An 18986-nucleotide genomic window follows, 5' to 3' on the forward strand; every position below is an offset into this window, starting at 1 on the left:
CTCCATCCGCACCTGACATCAACAACTCCTCGATCGGGTCTCGGCTTCTCTTTCTCTTCTCTTCCCTTACCTCACTTTCCATTCTCTTGCTTCCTGACCTTCCCTGATATTGCGTCACACACGACACCAAATTCACTGTTGCTCAAGCAGAATCCAAAATCCAAACTTTTTAGCCTGGGTACCTACCTTGCCTGGCTTACACACACCTTCCTTACACACACACACAACACACATCTGCGCACCAAAGCAGCAGACCCACGAAGAAGGCACGCCGTTCCTTCCCTGCCTCCTTCTACATCGCAACGGTTACGTACTGGGCTTTCCCGACCAACCTTCTTGCACAACCAACACATTCCTTCCTTACTCTTCATTGTCAGTCCTTGGACTTTTGACTTCCTTCGAGCTGCGCTCGAGTCTGCAATCCCCATTTTCAGATACAAAAAAATCCAAGACGCCCGTCTCAGTCACCTTGACTTGAACCGTCTCACCCTCATTCACCTCTTTCACCTTCACAACAACAACAACACAACCCCAAGCCCGGGATCACACCTGACCCGCGCACATATCAGGACGAGGAGCAAACTCACACTCATTCAAGAGCCAAGTTTTCCCCAACCTTCACCTACACCCTTCCATCTTCTCGGCCTTTCCTCGAGATTCTTTTTCTTCCTCTCTCAATAACCTCAAGAAAAAGACATCATGAAGTCCTCCTTCGCCGTCACCATGTGGTCGCTGCTGGTCAGCCAGGGTATGGCTCACATGGCCATGACCTACCCTCCTCCCCTGCGCTCCAAGGAGAACCCGTTTTCCACCTCGGCCAACATCGACTACAGCATCACCAGTCCTCTGAGTGCTTCGGGCAGCGACTTCCCCTGCAAGGGCACCCTCAACCTCCTGGGAACTGCGGCTGCCCAGTCGGTCGCTACCTGGCAGGCCGGTCAGCAGTACAACATGACTATCGCCGGTGGTGCCAACCACAACGGCGGTAGCTGCCAGGCTGCTCTCTCTTACGACAAGGGCCAGACCTTCACCGTCATTCACAGCTACATCGGTAACTGCCCTCCCGCTGGCACCTCGTCCTTCAAGTTCACGGTCCCCGCCGACGCTCCTGCCTCCTCGGATGCCCTCTTCGCTTGGACCTGGTTCAACAACGTTGGCAACCGCGAGTTGTATGTCTCCCAGCTTCCTCCTCGACTAACCCTGAGCCTTGCTGACCCTTCACAGCTACATGAACTGCGCCGTCGTGACCGTCACCGGTGGCAGCAGCGGTGCCTCGAGCAGCACTACTTCCTCGTTCAGCAGCCGCCCCAAGATCTTCGAGGCCAACATCGGCAATGGCTGCAGCACTGCTGAGGGCTCTGACGTCGCGTTCCCCAACCCCGGCCCGGATGTCGACAACACTTCCAGCAAGACCGCGCCCCCCTCCGGCAACTGCGCTGCCGCTGCTGGCGGTGGCTCCGGTGGTGGCAGCTCTGCCGCCCCCGCCAACCCCGTCGCTTCCAGTGCTCCGGTCGCCAGCAACCCTGTCGCTGCATCCTCTTCTCCTGCCGCGGCTCAGCCCAGCGTTGTCGCTCCCGTCTCCTCGGCTGTCCAGAGCGCGCCTCAGTTCAGCCTTGCGCCCACTACTGGCGCCGCTGCAGGCTCTCCCGTCGCCACTTCGCTGTAAGTAGCTTTCCCACCCACCCACTCACTTCTGTAGATCACATTGCTAACCGTCTACAGCCCTGGCGGCGTCTTCATTCCCGTGTCCAGCAGCAGCGTCTCTTGCGACCCTGAGGTGGAGACCAAGACCACTCTCGCTACCATCAGCAGACCGGCTCAGACCAACGCTGCTCCTACGGCTAGCGACATCGTGCCTGTCCCCACTCCCACTGCCCTTCCCTCGGGCGGTGCCAACGCTCCGGGCTCCATGACTCCTGGCCTGGCCTGCACCGATGAGGGCCAGTGGCTCTGCATCGAGGGCACTCACTTCCAGCGATGCGCTTCCGGACGGTGGTCGGTTATCATGAGTATGGCTGCTGGTACCAAATGCCAGTCCGGAACCACTGAGTTCGTCACCTGGGCTAAGAAGAGAAACCACAAGAGAGCCCACGTCCGCCGCTTCCGCTCTGGACACATCTGATTCTTCCAAGGGATGCTTCGATGGCAGCTAGCATGACGGGCCCTTTGGTCTAGACTGTTATGTCGCTTCCGAAGACCTTTACGTTTTTACGCCCTTTGGATGATCAATCACGTGGGCTACGACATTCTTATGAGAACTGTATGAGATACGCGGGATGGGGTCAAACATCATAGACATGGGAACAACCTGGTCTGGTTTCGCAATTTCGGCGTTGAGGTTGACTTTGAATCTCCAGGACTGGCTCTTGGTTGGCATGGTATGGTTGGCTGGCAGGCAAAATACGTCAGGTAAAACAGATAGCAACGCGCAATTCAACGATCGTTGTAACAGAAGAAAATGGCGGTGATGATATGATGCTGTGATGCTGTGACGTTGACGTTAAAGTGAGAAGACTTTGGGGTCTGCTGCAGGTGGAAAGCGCCTCAATCGTAGGCATCCGCCAGCTGCCACCAACTGGCGTGGACCACAATGCACCTGCACGCCACCGTAGGCAACATCAGCACCTGTTCCCTCTTGTGGCTGGAGCATTGAACCTGAGACTTCACATTCAACTAAAAGGCGGTGCTCACTCAAGAACTTCCCCAACCAGCGGCATAATTATCCAAGCGGTCGACTAGATTTGGGACGGGCAATTGCTGGACAAATTTTGACAACGTCGCGTTGGCCTGTGCGGCCGCGCCTGACACATTTGGTCCCTTGCAACCAGGGTAGCTCTCACTCACGTCGACCGCATCCTCAGAAGGCTGGAGCAGGAAGTGATGACTGGCGAAACACGTTCATGAGGCTTGCTCAATAACCCCAACAACGCGAATATGGCGATACCATCCGGCAGAGCGTCGTTCAAGAAGAAGGATGGTGTCTTGACGTTGACGCCGGATCAGCAGTCCGTCATCTGGACACCCGCGCCTGGCAATGGCCCGCCCACCGTATCGCTATCGCTTGCCAACATCACGAGTGAGTCTTTCGAGTTCATGAGCTGGCACCGCTCGCTGACGCGACAACAGACTTGCAACAAACACCAGACACCGCGGCCAAGGTGATGCTCAAGATCTTTGAGAAGCCACCTGATGCCACAGACCAGGTGCCGTACCTCTTCCACTTCACGTCAGAAGAGGCCCGATCCGAGGCGAACGCCATCAAGGACCTCCTTTCAAGACTCCTCGCCGACATACGATCCGGCGACCCCAACCTGCCCAAGCCAGCCGGGACACCAAACCCTCACGCAAATGGCGGGAACTCCACCCCCAATCCTGGGGCAGGCGGCTCAGGCTCCGGCTCCATGGCTTTCGCGAGCTCTGTCAACTCCAAACCCAGCACAGCGCGTTGGTTCGACGACGCCCATCTCAAGGGCGATATCGAGTTACAGCAGTCCCTCATGAAGAAGGACCGGACCCTGCACCAGACGTACATGGACGCCCGCGCCACCAAACCCGAATCCATCTCTGACGCTGCGTTTAACGCGCAGTTCTGGTCCACCCGCACCAACCTACTCCGGGCTCATGCCATCGAGGTCAACCAGCAAAAAGGAGCCTACAATATCCTGCCCGCCATCAAGCCACGCCTCGAGAACGATGTGCTCAAGCTCGACATCACCGTGGAAATGGTCCAGCTCATCATGGCACAGCACCCGCTCGTCAAGCGTCTGTACGACGAGAACGTGCCCAAGGTGCCCGAGAACGAGTTCTGGTCGCGCTTCTTCCTTAGCAAGCTCTTCCGCACCCTCAAGGGTGACAGAATCTCGGACGAGAAGAAAGAGGGTATCCGCCGCGACGCGCTCTTTGACGCCCACGATGCGAGCGAGAACACGGCCACGTTCCAGCGCAAAAGCATGGCCCAGAGCGTGCCACACATCATCAACGTCTACGGCAACGAGGAGAACCAGGGCGGCTTCCGCAGCGGAAACCAAAAGGACGTCGAAATGCGTCCCCGCAAAAATGTGCCCATCGTCAACACCCTCAACTCTCTCAGCGAGAGAATGTTGGCCAACGTCGCCCCCGCAATCGACAGGGAGAACGGCGACGACCCAGAAGACTCAACCTTCCAAGAGCTCGCCCTTCGCGACCTGCAAGGCGACGCAAAGGAAAACAAAATCATCCTCAACGTCAAGGAACAGAACCGCTTCTTCTCCAAAAAGCAAGAGACGCAATCAGCAAACAACCTCGCCTTTGCCAAGCAGAACCCCGCCGACGTCATCTTCGAGATCCAGTCGGACCTCGAGATGATCGAGACGGACGACGCCGACGGCCTTAACCTCCGCGCCGGCATCGGCATCATCGACGACAGCGACAGCGACGAAGAGACCCAGCGGCGTCCGCACGTCGGCTCCCGCGCGGCACGCAAGGCGGCCGGCGAAGACATCATGGCGGGCATCCGCCAGCGGCGCGCGGAAAAGTACGGCGACGCCTCGGCTGACGCGACCAGGCCCATGGGCCTCCCAGCCGAGATTGCGGAGCGCTGCCAGCTGACGCACGCGACGACCGTCGAGTTCCTGCACCAGTTCTGGAACGCGTTCCTGTCCGGCGACCCGGACCGCGCCAATGAGCTGCAGTACCTCGTCGAGTCTCTCAAGCGCTCCGCCGAGCGTATTCATGCGGTCGCCGACGAGGCCGAGAAGGCCCGCGACGACATCATCGCGGCGAAGAAGAAGGAGATTATAGACCACTACAAGGCAACCGGCAAGAAGATTCGCGGGTGGCGGCCGGAGCACGAGAAGGGCGGACGCAAGGCCGTGCTGGCGGTGATGCAGCCCACGCTGGAGGCGTTGAAGAAGGCCCAGGCAGATTATCAGCGGGCTCTCGCGGCCGAGGGCGTGCAGCTCTCTACGGAGGCCTGAGTTACATGGCCCTGCCCAAATTATTAAATTGCTCTCGAGTTGAATACGTCATGAGAGACATGGCGCGAATGTAGTAGTACGATAGATCTTTGCAGCAAAAAGCCCCTTTTTGATTTCGCCAGTATCATGCAGCTACACGGCTATCATCACTTCTGCAAACTACCTGATGCAGCCAACTACCTAGACAGATATCTCAATGTTGATACACTCTTATCCGTCCACTCTCAAGCTTCTCTATAGTCGTATAGACCTTTCACACGACGGGACCTATCGCGGTTTTTTTTGTGGAAATTATACAGGCCCAGGGAGAATATGGAATGACAGCTCTCTGGTCTACTAGCAAGAGGTTGCCCTCTTAAAACGAGAAAACAGACAAAAGAAAGATGGATGGAAAAAAAAAAGGATTGGGTTTGAATTTTTTTAGAATGGTGTGGTGATTTTACACTGCAACAGCCTGCCGTACCCTAGCCTCCTCCGCATCGCTCGGTGTCGGGATGACGCCAAAACCCATACCCTTGCGCTTCTGGCTGTTCTTGGACCGCACGTCGCCGTACTTTTCGTCGAAGCGCCGTATGCTCTTGAGACTGTCCATGTCCTCGCTGACGCTGGCGGCAATCATCTTGAGCGCCTTGTCAAAGTGATGTTTCCTCAGCGTGCGCTTGGGGGGGAAGACGTAGGGCTCCGGGCCAGTGTGCTTGGCGGCCTCCTCGGACTCCTCCTGCACGGCGGTCATGGCGGCGGCGACGCAGAGGTTCTTGAGGTCGGAGCCGGAGTAGAGGACCGTCTGGCGCGCGACGTCGTCGATGGAGACGGAGTCGTCGAGATCCTCGCCCTTGAGCAGGATGCGCAGGATCGAGGCGCGGTCCTGCTTGAGGGGGAGGTCGACCAGGATCTTGCGGGGCAGGCGGCGGAGGACGGCGTCGTCGAGGTCGAAGGGGCGGTTCGTGGCGACCATGATAAAGGCCTTTGTGTCGTTCATGCCGTCCCATTCCCGGAGGAACTGGTTGATGGTCTCGCGATGGGCGGCGCGGTTGCGTTGGCCGCGGGCTGCGAGCAGGGCGTCGGCCTCGTCGATGAAGATGACCAGCGGTGAGAGCTTCTTGGCCAAAGAGAAGAGGGCGCGTACGTTCTTTTCGGACTGGCCGACATACATGTCGTTGATGCTTGCGCCCGAGACCTCGAGCATGTTCGCGCCAGACTCCTTAGCGACGGCCTTTGCCAAGAGAGTCTTGCCGGTACCAGGGGGTCCGTAGAGAAGGCAGCCAGGGATCCTGTCGGTGGCGAGAACGCCATAGGTGAAGGCTTCAGGCCTGATCAGGGAGAGGGATGTAAGGAGCTTGAGGGCGGACTTGGTCTCAGGGTCAGCGTGGACGTCATCAAAGGTCGTCTTGATCTCATTGGAGTTGACAAGGCCTGCCAGGAGCTTCTTCTCGTAGTCGTTGTAGCTGCCGGATACACGAAGACGTTCGGGCTCGGCGCGAGCGGAATCGGCGGATGATGAAGAGGGAGAGGAGGGTTTTGAGCGGGTTGGTTTGTCCTGGACGCGGTGCAGTTGGGCGGTGCTGTAGGAGCTCGACTCCACGACGTCGAAAAGAACGCGCCAGGATTGGTCTGGGGAGACGGAGCCCTGGCAGGCGTAGAAGAGGCGGGTGATGTGGTAGACGTCCGGAAGGGGGAGCACAGAGGTGGCGAGGACGCGGGGGATGAGAGAGACTTCCATGTAAGAGCCTTCTGCGTCGTCAAGAAGGAATTGTGGTGGGTGCGACTTCGAGACGCCGACGATGCGGAGTTTGGAAGTGTCCGGGGAGGACCCGGCGATGGTGCGAAGCATGTGTTGGATGTTGCGCAGGTTTTCTTGGAGGTAGTCGTTTGCCTCGTAGATCTTCTTCGTGTTGCTTGCGTTGGTGATGCGCTGAAAGTTCAGGGGGAGCGGAACGAGGCATTCCTCGGCAGCAATATCCTTCAGTGTTGTGGCGTACTGCTCCGATGGGTTCTCGTTGGAGGAGGTGCCGACGAGCGTCACTCTCCGGCCAGACCGCCACATTGTGTCAACGATGGAACGCAGTCTGCCGAGGATGAGAGCCCCCTCAAGAGTCATATTGAGCTCAACAAAGTCATCAACATGGATGATGAGGTTGCGATCCGGTTGCGAAGACGTCTTTGTCGTCGCGTTGGCGATCTCCTCAAGGGCGGCATTGATCTTGAGGTTCTCCCAGCGGTCGACGGAGGGAAGCATGTAATCCTTTGCGCCCTCCTTGATCTTCTGAAGCTCATCCTCCATGGGGTTGTTGAAGCCGTTTCCTCCTTCTTGTTGGTTGATGTGAACCCACGCAGCCTCAATTTCTCCAGCCACATCTTCATCGCTCGGCTTGGCAGGCTCCTCCGACTTCGCCAAGCGGCCGTTCATCTCTGCCGCACGGTATCCCATCATGGAGATGGGGCCTCTGGAATATGCGCAGTCCTGGCCGATATAGTCACCCACGAGCATGCCCAGCTCCTGCGCATCAAGATGGATGATGTCCGCCTCCACGCATGAAGCAACATGCTTCATGAGTTTCCTCGTATGGCTCCGACCAGTGTAATTCGGGATGTGAACGACCGTAAGAGGCCTCTTGAGTTCCCTGCCCAGCATGTCCGTTGTTGGTTGGAGCGCAAGCTCGGCGCGCACCGCCGTGACGATCTCACCCCGAATCCTAGGATCAAATAATCGCAGACCGTCACGTTTTGGCAGCGGCCGTCCTTCCTCGATATACTGCTCGACAAGCGTCTGGAGTACAGCATCTTGATCCGCTACCTGCTCCTGTATGGGGTCGCTGTTTATTGTGTCTCTCGTGTGTTGCGACAGAAGGTTCGACAAAACAAACTTGTTAGAGTAGCGAAGCATATCGGCGAAGTCTGTCGTGGGAAGCGGCTCTCGGGAGCTTTGCAAGTTGTTTGAAGACCGCATCTCGTCAATAGAAAGGCTCAACCATTGCGATGCTTCAGCCAGTATCCTGTTCCGCCTCTCAACAGCCTCGGTATTGCCCTCGCGCAAGTTGCGCAACGCATCCTGCAGCCTCGTTTCGCTCCATGAAGCCTGGCTGAACACTAGATCCAAATCCTTCCATAGCAGGTCGTGCCAGCGGGCGCCCATGTACCGGTGGTGCCAAAGGTCGTTCGTGAGGGTGTTGATTCGGTTTTCGGGGTCGTAGAGCGACACGTTGCTGTCGAGGAAACTCTGCGGCAGCTTCACAGGCGGAAGCTCGTCCGCCGCTCTCGGCCTTGAAAGGCGCGCTCGGGCAGACGCAAACGCGCCGCCTCTCGATCTGCGGAAAGCCGACTCGTTTGTGGGCTGTTCGGTTCTCACACCGTCCTGATCTCTGCTGTTGCCGTCATCCTGCTCGCTGGCGGGTTTTTCAGGTGGCTTTCCGTCGTCTGCGCCGCCTTCGGACGGGCCTTTCCGCAACCTGAAGGACGGGTGGAAGTGTCGACACTGGCGGCGGGCCGAGAACGCTGCTAACCTCGACGACGCAGAGACTCGAGAGGCTGAGGCAAGGGCCCGTGGCCCTATTGCATGCATTCGGAAGAAACAAGGGCGATATGCCAGTAATTGGCGGTGTCGTTGTAGGGCGAAAGCACTTCTTGTCGACAAGCTCTTTGAGCCGGCGCTGTGCTTAGTGAGGGCGGCGGAATCTCGGCAGACTCTTCACCGAGCCTCACCGAGGACCACACCGAATGGACTTGTGATTCGATCGAGAAATGGGGCCCATGACCCAGTCAAAATGGACGTCATGTCACAGGTGTACTAGAAACAGTGCGAGGATTTTACATCTGTGCATGTTTTTATTTGTATTGTCGTTGACGCTCCTACGCCTCATCTTTGCACCTATGCCCTTTGCTGCCAACCATATGTCATACACTCGTAACGCTATTCATAGGATATTCAGAATAACGCGAAATCTTCAAAATCAAATCCTCCTTGGGCTCCGGGCTCTTTTTTCCCACTAGTCCACCATTGGCTCCATATGCGAAGTTGGTCATGCAAGGTGATGACAAGCTCCTGGTTGTCCCAGTCAAGTTTAATCGTGCCATGTGCAGGTTGCGTCGAACTGTTGTCGCAAGTACTTCCTGGAACCGTCCACACCGGGCCCTTGACCACCCAGTTCCTCTGCACGTCATCTACAATGACTCGAGACCACTCAAGAACCATGGCATCTTGAATCTTGAAGTTCTTAGCCTCTCTCAGGCGCCGGAAGAGGCCTGAGGGAGATAGAGGCGGAACCTGTGATCTCTCAAGTTGAGTATCCAGATATTCTTCGGCTCCGTTGACGAGGACGCTGAACCAATCAAGTCTTTCCATGACTTCATCCCACCACTTCACCTCACCTTGCTTCAAGGAGTAGGACTCGAATGTTGGCTGAAGGGTGTTGACGAGCCAAACAATTTTCCTCAGCGCGTGAATGTGCTCTGCGCTGACAGGGGTGCCTCTCAAACCAGTCGCCCAGTCAAGCGTAGATGTGATCAGAGTAGACATGGCGGTCAGCACATCATCGCTTAGTTGGCGGGCAACGACTGAACCATTCCACTCCAGCTCTAGAGCGTCGCAGAATACATCCAGCAGAGCGTAAGCTTCAGGGCTAGACTTCGTAGCGTGCAGAACTGCAGAAAGCATTCTGAGGGTGAATGCTACTACGGCGTCGCTCTGCATAGCCGTCTTCAGCAGCAGCACTTGTTGTGGCAATCTACCCAGCTGGAGGGCTTTCTTGAAGTTATTGAGCAAGAGATAAAACAGGCTGCTGGCGATTCCAGTGTTGCCCTCCGCCAGCTTCAGCCCATAAGACAAGATTTTGGCCACTTGCAGCTCAGGATCCTCAGCAGGGGGAGAGTACGCCTTGCTCACCTCCCTGAAGAAAGGGGGCACTTTGCAGATGTCCGTGCCGTAGGTTGTGATGAGGGATATGATGTTGCGAACAAATCTGACATAGGTTGAATGCTCTGTCGAATCGTTTGTTGAGTCGTTGGCCGTGACTTGAAGATCGGTTCGCATTTGCTGCATGGCATTGTCCAACGCCTTTGAGAAGTTGGAGAGTTCTCTCTTCTTTTCGGCAGCATTCATTGTCTGCAGGGACTGCCGCATCCACTTCATCGCGTCTGCAAGAATCAGTCGGCCGGCCCTCAATTTCGGCTAGGGGCACTTACACTCGAAGAAGTCGCGATTAGACATGTAACCTGGATTGGCAACAAACCCTAGTGTCCTATTGGGGACATAGGGAAATCCCTGGCGTTGCATTTGCTGGCCAAGCTGATTTTCAAATCTTAAGCAGTGGTTTGGTTGAACAAGAATCAGCAACCACAGATGGAGGAGATCGATACCCATGTCCTATTTCAAGTCAGCAATGGTCATGTCCAGCGGAACTTTGTTTCTTACGTCTAGCTTCACATCCCCCGGCCTCTCCATGACGGTCGAGAGAAAGAGCGGAAGGTATGGACGTTGTTCCAAGCTGAGCTTATGAGGCAGATTGTCGAAGAGACCAAATCTATGGTTGCGCTTGAAGATTTGAGAGTATTGCTTTGGAGGTCAGTCCATTGTTATGTGAAAGAGAATCTCAAACTTACCATCATTCGACAGCGGACAAACAGGCTAGACACCATGCCAGATAAAACGACGCATTGCTCAACGCAGGCACTTGAGACAGACTTAACCAAGGCTTTGCCTCTGTTGGCCTGGTTGGCCAAAATGCAACGTGACATGGAGAAGAACCCAGCGGCCAGCTCTCGCTCAAGCATCTGGGAAATTGTCAGACCCGAAGAGAAACGATGGGCGGTACGACTTACTAGAATGGCTTCTTCCGACTCCACGCCCACCATGCTGTCTTGACTATCGCCGTCTTCGTTGAAGACTGTCTCAATCCGTACAATGAGTCGTTCAAAGGTAGTCAGAGAGGCCTGCAGAAGGACCGACGGGAAGTCCGCAGGGAGGGTGGAGAAGTGCTGGAAGATGTGTTGCAATTGCACTGACACATGTTAGTATGAATTTTCTGCGTATTAACAGGTTCTAACTGACCAGTGCTTGACGCAAGTCTTGCCAGCTCCAAGCTGTTTGCGTATTGTACGACGTCCATAGACGACTTGACAGAGAAAAGCATGATCTCCATAGTAGCAGCCTTGTTCTTTTCTACGATTGCGTTCATGAAACTTTCGCTGATTCTGTTTGTCGCATCCTTCGGCATTGCCAAGAATTGTCGTTGCATATCAGCCGCGGCGGAATTGTACTGGTCAACCAACTGCTTGAACACGTCTGCCTGCCAGTTGGCCAGGGGAAGGAACGACAGAGAGGACTCTTCGTGTACCACGAATCGTGCGAGTTGGTTCCAGGCCCGCAGGTTGATCAAACAAGCTTCCTTGTGAGAGCTAGCGGGAATGACGAGCTTCTGCAGGTTGTGTATAGGAGGCCGAAGATCGCGCGGCGCGGCCCAGAACAAGGTGCAAAGAAGATCGTGGTGGTTCCTGAGAGCAGCCAAATCATGTGCGTGAACGTCCTGTTCCTTCGAATATTGTCGGTCGTGATTGGGAAGAGTGCGAGTCACCAGGTTCCGAATGTCGTTGACCATGTCCTTCTTCCTCAGCTTCTTGATGACCAACGCCACCAATTTGAGGAAAATGTGGAAGCAGCGATCCTCTGCTTCAACCTTTAACGATGGACTAGTGTGGAGGTTGTCTAAAAATCGAGCAGAGCGGAATGCCTCTTCGTTTCGCAAATGAGACAGATTCTGAGAACCGAAGAAGTCGAAAATTGTGCCAATGATGCCACTGCATTTCTGCCATCCCCATTGTTCCACCAGATAGTGACATCTGGCCACCAGCGTGCGGCAATAGTCATTGAAGCTTGAAGATTGACGGGGGTTGTCGCGGTAGAGCTGGAAGACGCGCTTCAAGACTTGCTGAGGAAGGTTCCAACCTTCCATCGGGGTGTGATGTCTCTTGTCGGCAATGAGAACGCCCAGATTATCGAATTCGCATAGCGGCAAAAGGGTGAACATGTCCTTCCATAAACACTCGAATTCTTGTGCATTCGACCCTCGAATGATAGCCGGCTTGATAAGATGAGGGAACGTGACATCCCAGAAATTCATCCTCGGTATCCGAAGACTTTCCGAGACCCTCATCAAGACTACCCAGGCGTGTGGAACAACCTTGTCAGAGCGTATACCACGCTCACGATACCTCAACGTCTGAAGGTCATCATAAAGATTGGTGACCTCGTCCAGTCCAGACGTTAGAAGGCTGCTGACGAGTGCTTCGGCAGCTTTCCTGAGGAGGTTTTCCAACGTGAAAGTTTCCGAGATCAGCGAGGCACGCTTCTGGCAAAGACGAACTGCAGCAGAGACGATGAGCAGCAGGTTTGAAAGTACGTCCGTCAGCTCTAGACGTTGGCTTGAGTCTAGTGACAACTCGGAATCCAGGCGAGACAAGGAAGCTCGGGTCACATCGCTTAGACGTGTGACAAAAGAGAGAGCGCCATTGTCGTCAGTGAAGCTCATTGACTTGAGAACGTAGTCCAGAACAAAACGCGCTGCATCTTTGGCGTTGAAGCCAGCTTCTGATGTAGGCACAGGCTTCAGGACTTGATCGAGCATTCCATCCATCAAAATGCCGAATTCCGACGAAACCTGCTCAGTCCAGATGTCCCAGCGAAGAACCTGTTCTCCCAGATGGAACGATACTCGAGGCCGAGACTCCCAGAGCTTGTCTGAAAACCGTTCATCAACTGCGGAATCAACCTTGCCGCTTCCTATGAGAGTACTCTCGTGGAAGAACACTCCACGATCGAGTGGGAATGTATCAAAGTGCTGCGTGTAGTGGGTACCAAAGGGGCCGAGGCCAAGCAGTTGGTTATCAGCATGCGTAGTCCTGGGCGCCTCTGCTGGGGTGGACACATCAGTCGTGGGCAAAGGATCGTTTGCGTAACGAAATTGGGCAGCGGCGACGTCGATTCGCACGGGCGGAATAGCTTTCCTTGAACGTTTGGGGCGATGCTTCTCAGTAATCGACGGCTCGGGGGATCCTCTGGTTTCAATGACCCGCTCTGAGACAACAGAGCATGCATCATCAATAACAGAGTCCAAATGCATACTCCGGGCGGATAGCGACTGTGAACGACTTCGACGAAAGAGAGCATCAAGTGCCCTTTTCCTCGCTTGGAAAGCAATCCTGTCCGGCTGCTCTGCCAGATCGGTTTCAAGCTGCGCTGGTCTATTGGTGGCATGTTGGCTGGCGAACGAGCTTTGCCGCGAGAGTGGCCGTTGCGGCCGCCGACCACTAGGGGACGGGGTCGCGACTTGGTCATTGTCTTGTGTCGTTCTCGCAGGCTGGGTGGCCGTCCTATTCTTAGGGGAAGCTGCCGTAGTCTGCGAAAACACATTCGTCGAAAGCTGAGCGAGTGGATTTCGCGCAGTGGGTTTAGTTCGGGTGCTCCTTTTGCGTTGCAGCCCCTGGCGAGGCTGTATTTTATTTCCTTTCCACTTTTGCAACACTGTCCCAGCATCGACATTGTCCTTCCTCGTTGCTAGACGAATTGTCTTGTTCCTCGGGCTTGACCTTCCAAGATTGCGTTTGCTCTGAGCTGCCCGCGCCGCAACCTTCAAGAACTGCGGCGCATCTGGCTCGATGACATCCAGAATACTCAAACGCGGGGGTGTCTTTGCCCTGGCGATAGCTTGAGGTGCACCAGGCGCTGATTTCTGAGTGGTCACCCAGGGATCCAGGCGGGGTGTTGTGGTGGATCGGCTTGCGCTTTTTGGAGGCCTTCCACGTTTCTTTGGCTGAGCATTTGAAGTCGATTTGCTTTTCTTGAGTCTCTTTGCTGGACGGAACGACTCTTTGAGAGTCATCTGGCGTTTTCGGCTCGGAGCCATCTGATCAACTCCGTTATCTTCCATAGCGGAAGAGTCCCCATCGTCAAGCTCAATGACCGGTGGTCTACGTCGTTGCGGGGACATCGTATCAACGTTGACCAGAGCAGTCCCAGCAAACCGTGACGCCGACGTTGGTTCTTCATCGGAGTCATCAAAAATGAACGACGCCGCTGTTGTAGACGTCGAGCGACCAATACGACGGACGGCAACCCCACGTCGCTGCGTCATTTCAGGCGATGGTTCGCGATGATGCTGTTGTGCGGGCTTCGGGCGGCTTGCTTGTTGGTCAAGTCTAAGCCATGATGCCGGGAGAACGCCTCGGATTCTTCGACCAACGTTTCTGAGGGCTTCCGATTCGCTCTCTGGACCACTGCCGGCACCATCCTCGGATTCTGGTGCAGACATAGCAGCAAAGTCTCCAAAATCAGGTTGATCGTCCTCTGCGGCAGAAATGTCGGCCATTGTAACATCAACAACTTCATGATTTGCGGGAGCTGAAGCTCGTCTCGGCGGCGACGGTGACCGGAAGGGGTCGTCGTCGTCATCATCGTCAAAGAGGACTTGAGCAAGGTCCGTCCCAGACGGTGGGATAGAGCCGGCTCCTAAATCGACGGGGGCATTCGGTAGCTGCGGAGGTACAGGGGAAGAAGAGAGGACGCCGTAGATCTCATCATACGTCTGAAATGTCGGACCTGGAGGCGGCTGCTCGGTCGTGGCCACCTCCTTCGCCGGTCGAGACCTGACAACGCCTGTGCCCATAAGCCTTCTTCTCTTTTTACCCTGTGCCGTCGTCGATTTGCGGAAAATCTCGTCAATCGAGGGAAGATCTCCGTTGTCGGACAAGCTGGTATTATCCGTTTCTCCATCCTGGCTCGGTTGACTGCTCGGTCCACCCTTATGCTTGGGTGATGAGGTTCGAAGCGGAGAAGGAGACGGCGACAGTGACATTCGCAAGATGTCGTGACTCAACGGTTCCTCCAATCTATGAGACTGGCTCTCGTCCGTTGTCTCGTTCTGTCCATCCAATACGCTCTCTTGACTTGCTTCGAAATCCTTCTCCTGAGAATCCTCATCGGCTCTCTGTCGCCTGGCGGCCGGCTCATTTGGCATCCTGACAGGCCGTAATCCGTGGGATTTGAAGACTTTGCTGTATTGTGCATTTTCGATCAAATATGGATGTTGCTGGATCGGTTTTCGCGGCCTGAAGGAGCGGGCATGCTGGGCGGCAGATTCCCTCGCAATTTGTTCGTCCCTGCTCGTGTCCGAGTCTCTCTGTCTGACTGGTGGCCGTGGTTGACTGCTCAAAGAGGACAGTCCGTTTCTCGGCAGACCTTCTGGACTCGTTCGTGAACGCTGCGGGCTCGATGGTGGGCTCTGCTGACTCCTGGGAAGGCTTTGAACATTTTGTGCTGGACTTCGACCTCTCCTCAGCGAGCTAAATGGCATCCTGGGTGGACTTGCCATCAGAGCTGTAGGGGGCGACAGGCTTCGAGTATCGTTCTCGCGGGGAAACGCAGGCGGAGGGGCTGTGATCTTGACATAGCTTGTAGATATGCTGTCGTCACCTCCGAGAGGATCTGGGGACTCGTCTCGGCCGCCAACTGTGTACATTTGCCTCGTCGGCGGAGGGGCCGCAGCTGGCAGGTCCTCCAAGTCAAAAATATCTGCGAGATCGTCCACATCTTGCGCCGAGGAAAGGGGCGAAGAGGCGGGCTCTTCGACAGGAAGTCTAGTTTCCTCTGGGCTCGAGGTCGGGGGATTCGTCTTCGAAGTCGCGTCTGCGTTTGCTTGGGAGGAGGGGGGGACATCCCACACACTGTCTCCGGGGGCTTGCGGCGACTGCAAGGCTTCATCGGGTCTCTTCATGGGAAGATCGGCATCTTGATGGGTTCCTTCGAATTCCTGGCTATCGAAGTCCAGTTCGTCGTCTGAGTCTGGGACCTCGCCCAGTTCTTTCCAGTTCGCCATGGCGTGAATTGTTCATCATAAACAGCTAAACATGGTATAACAAAGGTTTCTCAAACGACGCGCTTGAGAATTTCGGGTGAATAGAAAAGAAGTCCTGGGATGTGATGCTTGGTCGGGAACGAACCGTGCATTACCTAAGATTCAGGTACCCTTGAATCTAGCTGTAGCGTGCACTTCGATGTGTGTTCAAGCCGGACGCGTTCAGACGGTCGGTGAGCGCGTTTGGTGGGGTACGCGCTGTCGCGCGGTGGCGGGTGGCTACGGGGGTGAACCACTTTAGCTCAAATGCGTGCACGGCCGGCCGGAGCCGAACTTTTTTTTGGGGACGGCACCGAGAGCTCCAGCTGGCAGCTACGGCTACCGATCTCGGTATTCAATTACATCACATTCGACTTGACATTTGCGACTGGGTTCAAGCTGGAGATACTCTCCAAACACCGACCTTACCGCCTATCTTTCCGCATCATCAATCACAAGTTCCAGTAATCCCAAAGCTCTAGACATGAGTCTTACTAAGAACATTCTTCCACTCGTTGTGGCCGTAACAGCTGGCGTCGGCATATGTTCGTTCCCTATCCCTGCAAGCGCATCGCGAAGCTCGTTCTTGGCTTGAAACTGACAGTGGTGATCGCTGCAGCCGTATACACTCTGAAGCCCGGACTAGAACAGCAACAGAGACTGAGGGAAGAGCGCGAACGGGACCAACTCCACGCCGCCGCATCTGGAGCACCCAAAACTCCTGACCAGCCAATTCAAGCCAAACGATAGCGGAGACCAACTCGTATCTTATAGACACCACGAGAACTCATGAGCTACAATAGCTTCGAAACTTAGAGGGGATACTGGCGGGCTACGACATTCCCAGCTTTGCTCGTCCTCCTTAGACATAGGAGGCTTCAGGCATCGGGCAGAGTGAATACAGGTTCACAAGAACAGCGTCATACCGACAACAGGGCTGGCGCGCATTTTCAGATTCGCAATAATTCCATCGACTTCTTATAGTTGCGCCACAAATTACGTGGTTCATTCATAGCATACTCGGGATCGAATACACCGGGAGAACGGCTGTCAGCTGTCGAAGCTGAGTCTTGGGGGTTGCTTGGCTAGAAGCTGCGCTGTTGTCTTGCATGATCTCAAAAGATAGATCGATGAGCACCACAGAACCTCTCCTGAGGTCATTGGCCGGAGACGGCGAAAATGTGCTGCCCAAGTTTGTCAATCGGCAGGGGCATGCATCAACAACGCCTTGATGCTATTCGCGCTGTCTAATGGTGGCCCAGTGCAGCAACTCGAGAGCCATTGCGGTAAAAACGAAGGCACTCTTCGATAGACAGCATGGTATACAAATAGAAATACAAGCCAAATCCAAATGAAATGTCATCGCGTTGAGTCGCAGCCTCGCAAGTGACGCCATCAAGATCCCGGTCAAACGGCGACGGCGGTATTCGGAATGGACCGACAACCGAGCTTGCACTTGCACCACCACCAACAAAAAAAAAAGCTGTCAGCCCAGACACCGAGGTGAGCTCCCAGCTGGCACCCCCGGCCATTCCATCGATCCCATTGGAAGCCCAGTCCGTGCACGGACCATTTTGCATCACGTGATGCCCCAATCACCCAGTCGCAGCCGGCGTATTGCAATCGAAATTCCAATCATACGATTGCCCGGAACTTCTAGGTAGCCAGAAAAACCCTCTTTTCCCTTTCGAACGGAACAACCACCTCCTCGACCACCGAACCCGCGAGCAACCTCCACCCGACCGCCCCCGTCAATTGACAACCTCTCCCCTCCGAGCCCAGCGGTATCTCGATTTTCTCTCTTGGACGACACATAACGAACCCGACACGATGTTCAGAACCCCCACCGTTTCCCTGGCCCGCGCCGGCCTGCGCGCCGCTACCCAGCAATCCGTCATCCGCCGCGCCGCCACCACCCACGCCATCTCCAACCCTACGCTCGCCAACATCGAGAAGAGATGGGAGGGCATGCCTCTCCAGGAGCAGGCCGAGCTCTGGATGGCGCTGAGAGACCGCATGAAGGGCCCCTGGGCTGAGTTGACCCTGCAGGAGAAGAAGGCCGGTGCGTTCTTCACCCGAAAATTCCACACACATTTTCTTTTGTCGTCGATCGCCAGGTGGTCCGATGTTCCGAGAGAGGGTTCGAAGCTATTCGCGAACAGCTCTCGGTTCCCGTCCCCCGCCTTCCCCCCTCCCATCCCAATTGCCCTTTGACGGGCCCGGGTCATCTATATAAATACCTCTTGGTCAAGCTCCGGATGGATGCAACGCCAATTGGATTGGCACGACCGTCCAATGTGACCGGGCTTCATATCCCTGTGCATATGCATTGCGTCACAACGAGAGAGCCTCACAAAAAAACTAACGCAAATTGTCTCAACAGCCTACTGGATCGCCTTCGGCCCCCACGGTCCCCGCGCCGGCCCTGCCCCCGGTGAGGGTGCCCGCGTCTTCTGGGGTGTCATGGCCTCCATCGCCGCTACCTTCGTTATCTTCGGCTCCGTCCGCATGCTCGCCGGCCCTGCTCCCGACACCATGACCAAGGAGTACCAGGAGGCTTCCAACGAGTTCCTCAAGGTATTAACCCTCCGCACCGACACAGACGGCCTCTGTCTGGCTGATCAATGGCTGACCCCTCGCGTCCTAGGCACAAAATTCCGACCCCATCACCGGTCTCTCTTCCGAGGGCTACTCTGGCAAGGGCATGGTCCAGTCTCCTCCCAAGAACTAAATCGATACCATCTTTCCCTTTCGTCTCTAGAATCACAATCACAATTCGACCATGGCAGTTTGCCCATGTATAAAACTAGTAGAGCTGGCATGGGCTGGGGGGCTTGCGACGTGACTCGAGGACAACCATCTGCTTGGTGTAAATACTGTACCAAAAGAGCTGAATTCCAAGCAAAGTTCCATTTGTTTTTTTAATACGCAGACCATGAATGATTTAGAAATTATATGCCGCCGTGACAGCTGTCACCTGTGAAGCGTGAGGCATCCCGTGACACCACAGAAGGTAAACAACTGAGTCATCTCTTAATAAGTCTATTTAGTTTGGGTCTACAGATGATTTGCTTTTGCGTGGTTCTCGTTACAATAGCTTCAATTAATTTTCGTTTCCGTCTCATCTTCTTTTCAAACGTTTCCCGGTACG

The 18986-nt window shown here is 55.2% G+C and overlaps 5 protein-coding genes across 5 annotated transcripts; 3 read left to right on the forward strand and 2 right to left on the reverse strand.

Moving 5' to 3' along the window:
• Nucleotides 1-699: 699 nt before the first annotated feature.
• CGCS363_v002656 (uncharacterized protein) lies at nt 700-2122 on the forward strand (the record flags this gene model as incomplete). The annotated part of the gene is made up of 3 exons (XM_036634505.1): nt 700-1169; nt 1225-1662; nt 1723-2122. 3 exons carry the CDS (start codon nt 700-702, stop codon nt 2120-2122), a joined length of 1308 nt encoding a protein of 435 aa, XP_036499082.1.
• Nucleotides 2123-2934: 812 nt separating this feature from the next.
• Nucleotides 2935-4955, forward strand: tcf-29 (General transcription and DNA repair factor IIH subunit tcf-29; the record flags this gene model as incomplete). Its single annotated transcript, XM_036634506.1, has 2 exons — nt 2935-3076; nt 3127-4955. 2 exons carry the CDS (start codon nt 2935-2937, stop codon nt 4953-4955), a joined length of 1971 nt encoding a protein of 656 aa, XP_036499081.1.
• A 439-nt stretch (nt 4956-5394) lies between these two features.
• MSP1-0 (Protein MSP1) lies at nt 5395-8514 on the reverse strand (the record flags this gene model as incomplete). Its single annotated transcript, XM_036634507.1, has 1 exon — nt 5395-8514. The coding sequence occupies one exon, from the start codon at nt 8512-8514 to the stop codon at nt 5395-5397; it is 3120 nt and encodes a 1039-aa protein (XP_036499074.1).
• A 363-nt stretch (nt 8515-8877) lies between these two features.
• Nucleotides 8878-15817, reverse strand: mus7 (Protein mms22; the record flags this gene model as incomplete). Its single annotated transcript, XM_036634508.1, has 6 exons — nt 8878-10085; nt 10134-10314; nt 10363-10503; nt 10551-10721; nt 10770-10948; nt 10999-15817. The coding sequence occupies 6 exons, from the start codon at nt 15815-15817 to the stop codon at nt 8878-8880; spliced, it is 6699 nt and encodes a 2232-aa protein (XP_036499073.1).
• Nucleotides 15818-17665: 1848 nt separating this feature from the next.
• CGCS363_v002660 (Cytochrome c oxidase polypeptide 5) lies at nt 17666-18566 on the forward strand (the record flags this gene model as incomplete). The annotated part of the gene is made up of 3 exons (XM_036634509.1): nt 17666-17897; nt 18219-18412; nt 18483-18566. The coding sequence occupies 3 exons, from the start codon at nt 17666-17668 to the stop codon at nt 18564-18566; spliced, it is 510 nt and encodes a 169-aa protein (XP_036499987.1).
• Nucleotides 18567-18986: the final 420 nt, after the last annotated feature.

The sequence above is a fragment of the Colletotrichum siamense genome (assembly GCF_013390195.1).
Source record: "Colletotrichum siamense strain Cg363 chromosome Unknown KSG_Cg363_contig02, whole genome shotgun sequence".
NCBI classification, from domain to species: Eukaryota; Fungi; Ascomycota; class Sordariomycetes; order Glomerellales; family Glomerellaceae; genus Colletotrichum; species Colletotrichum siamense.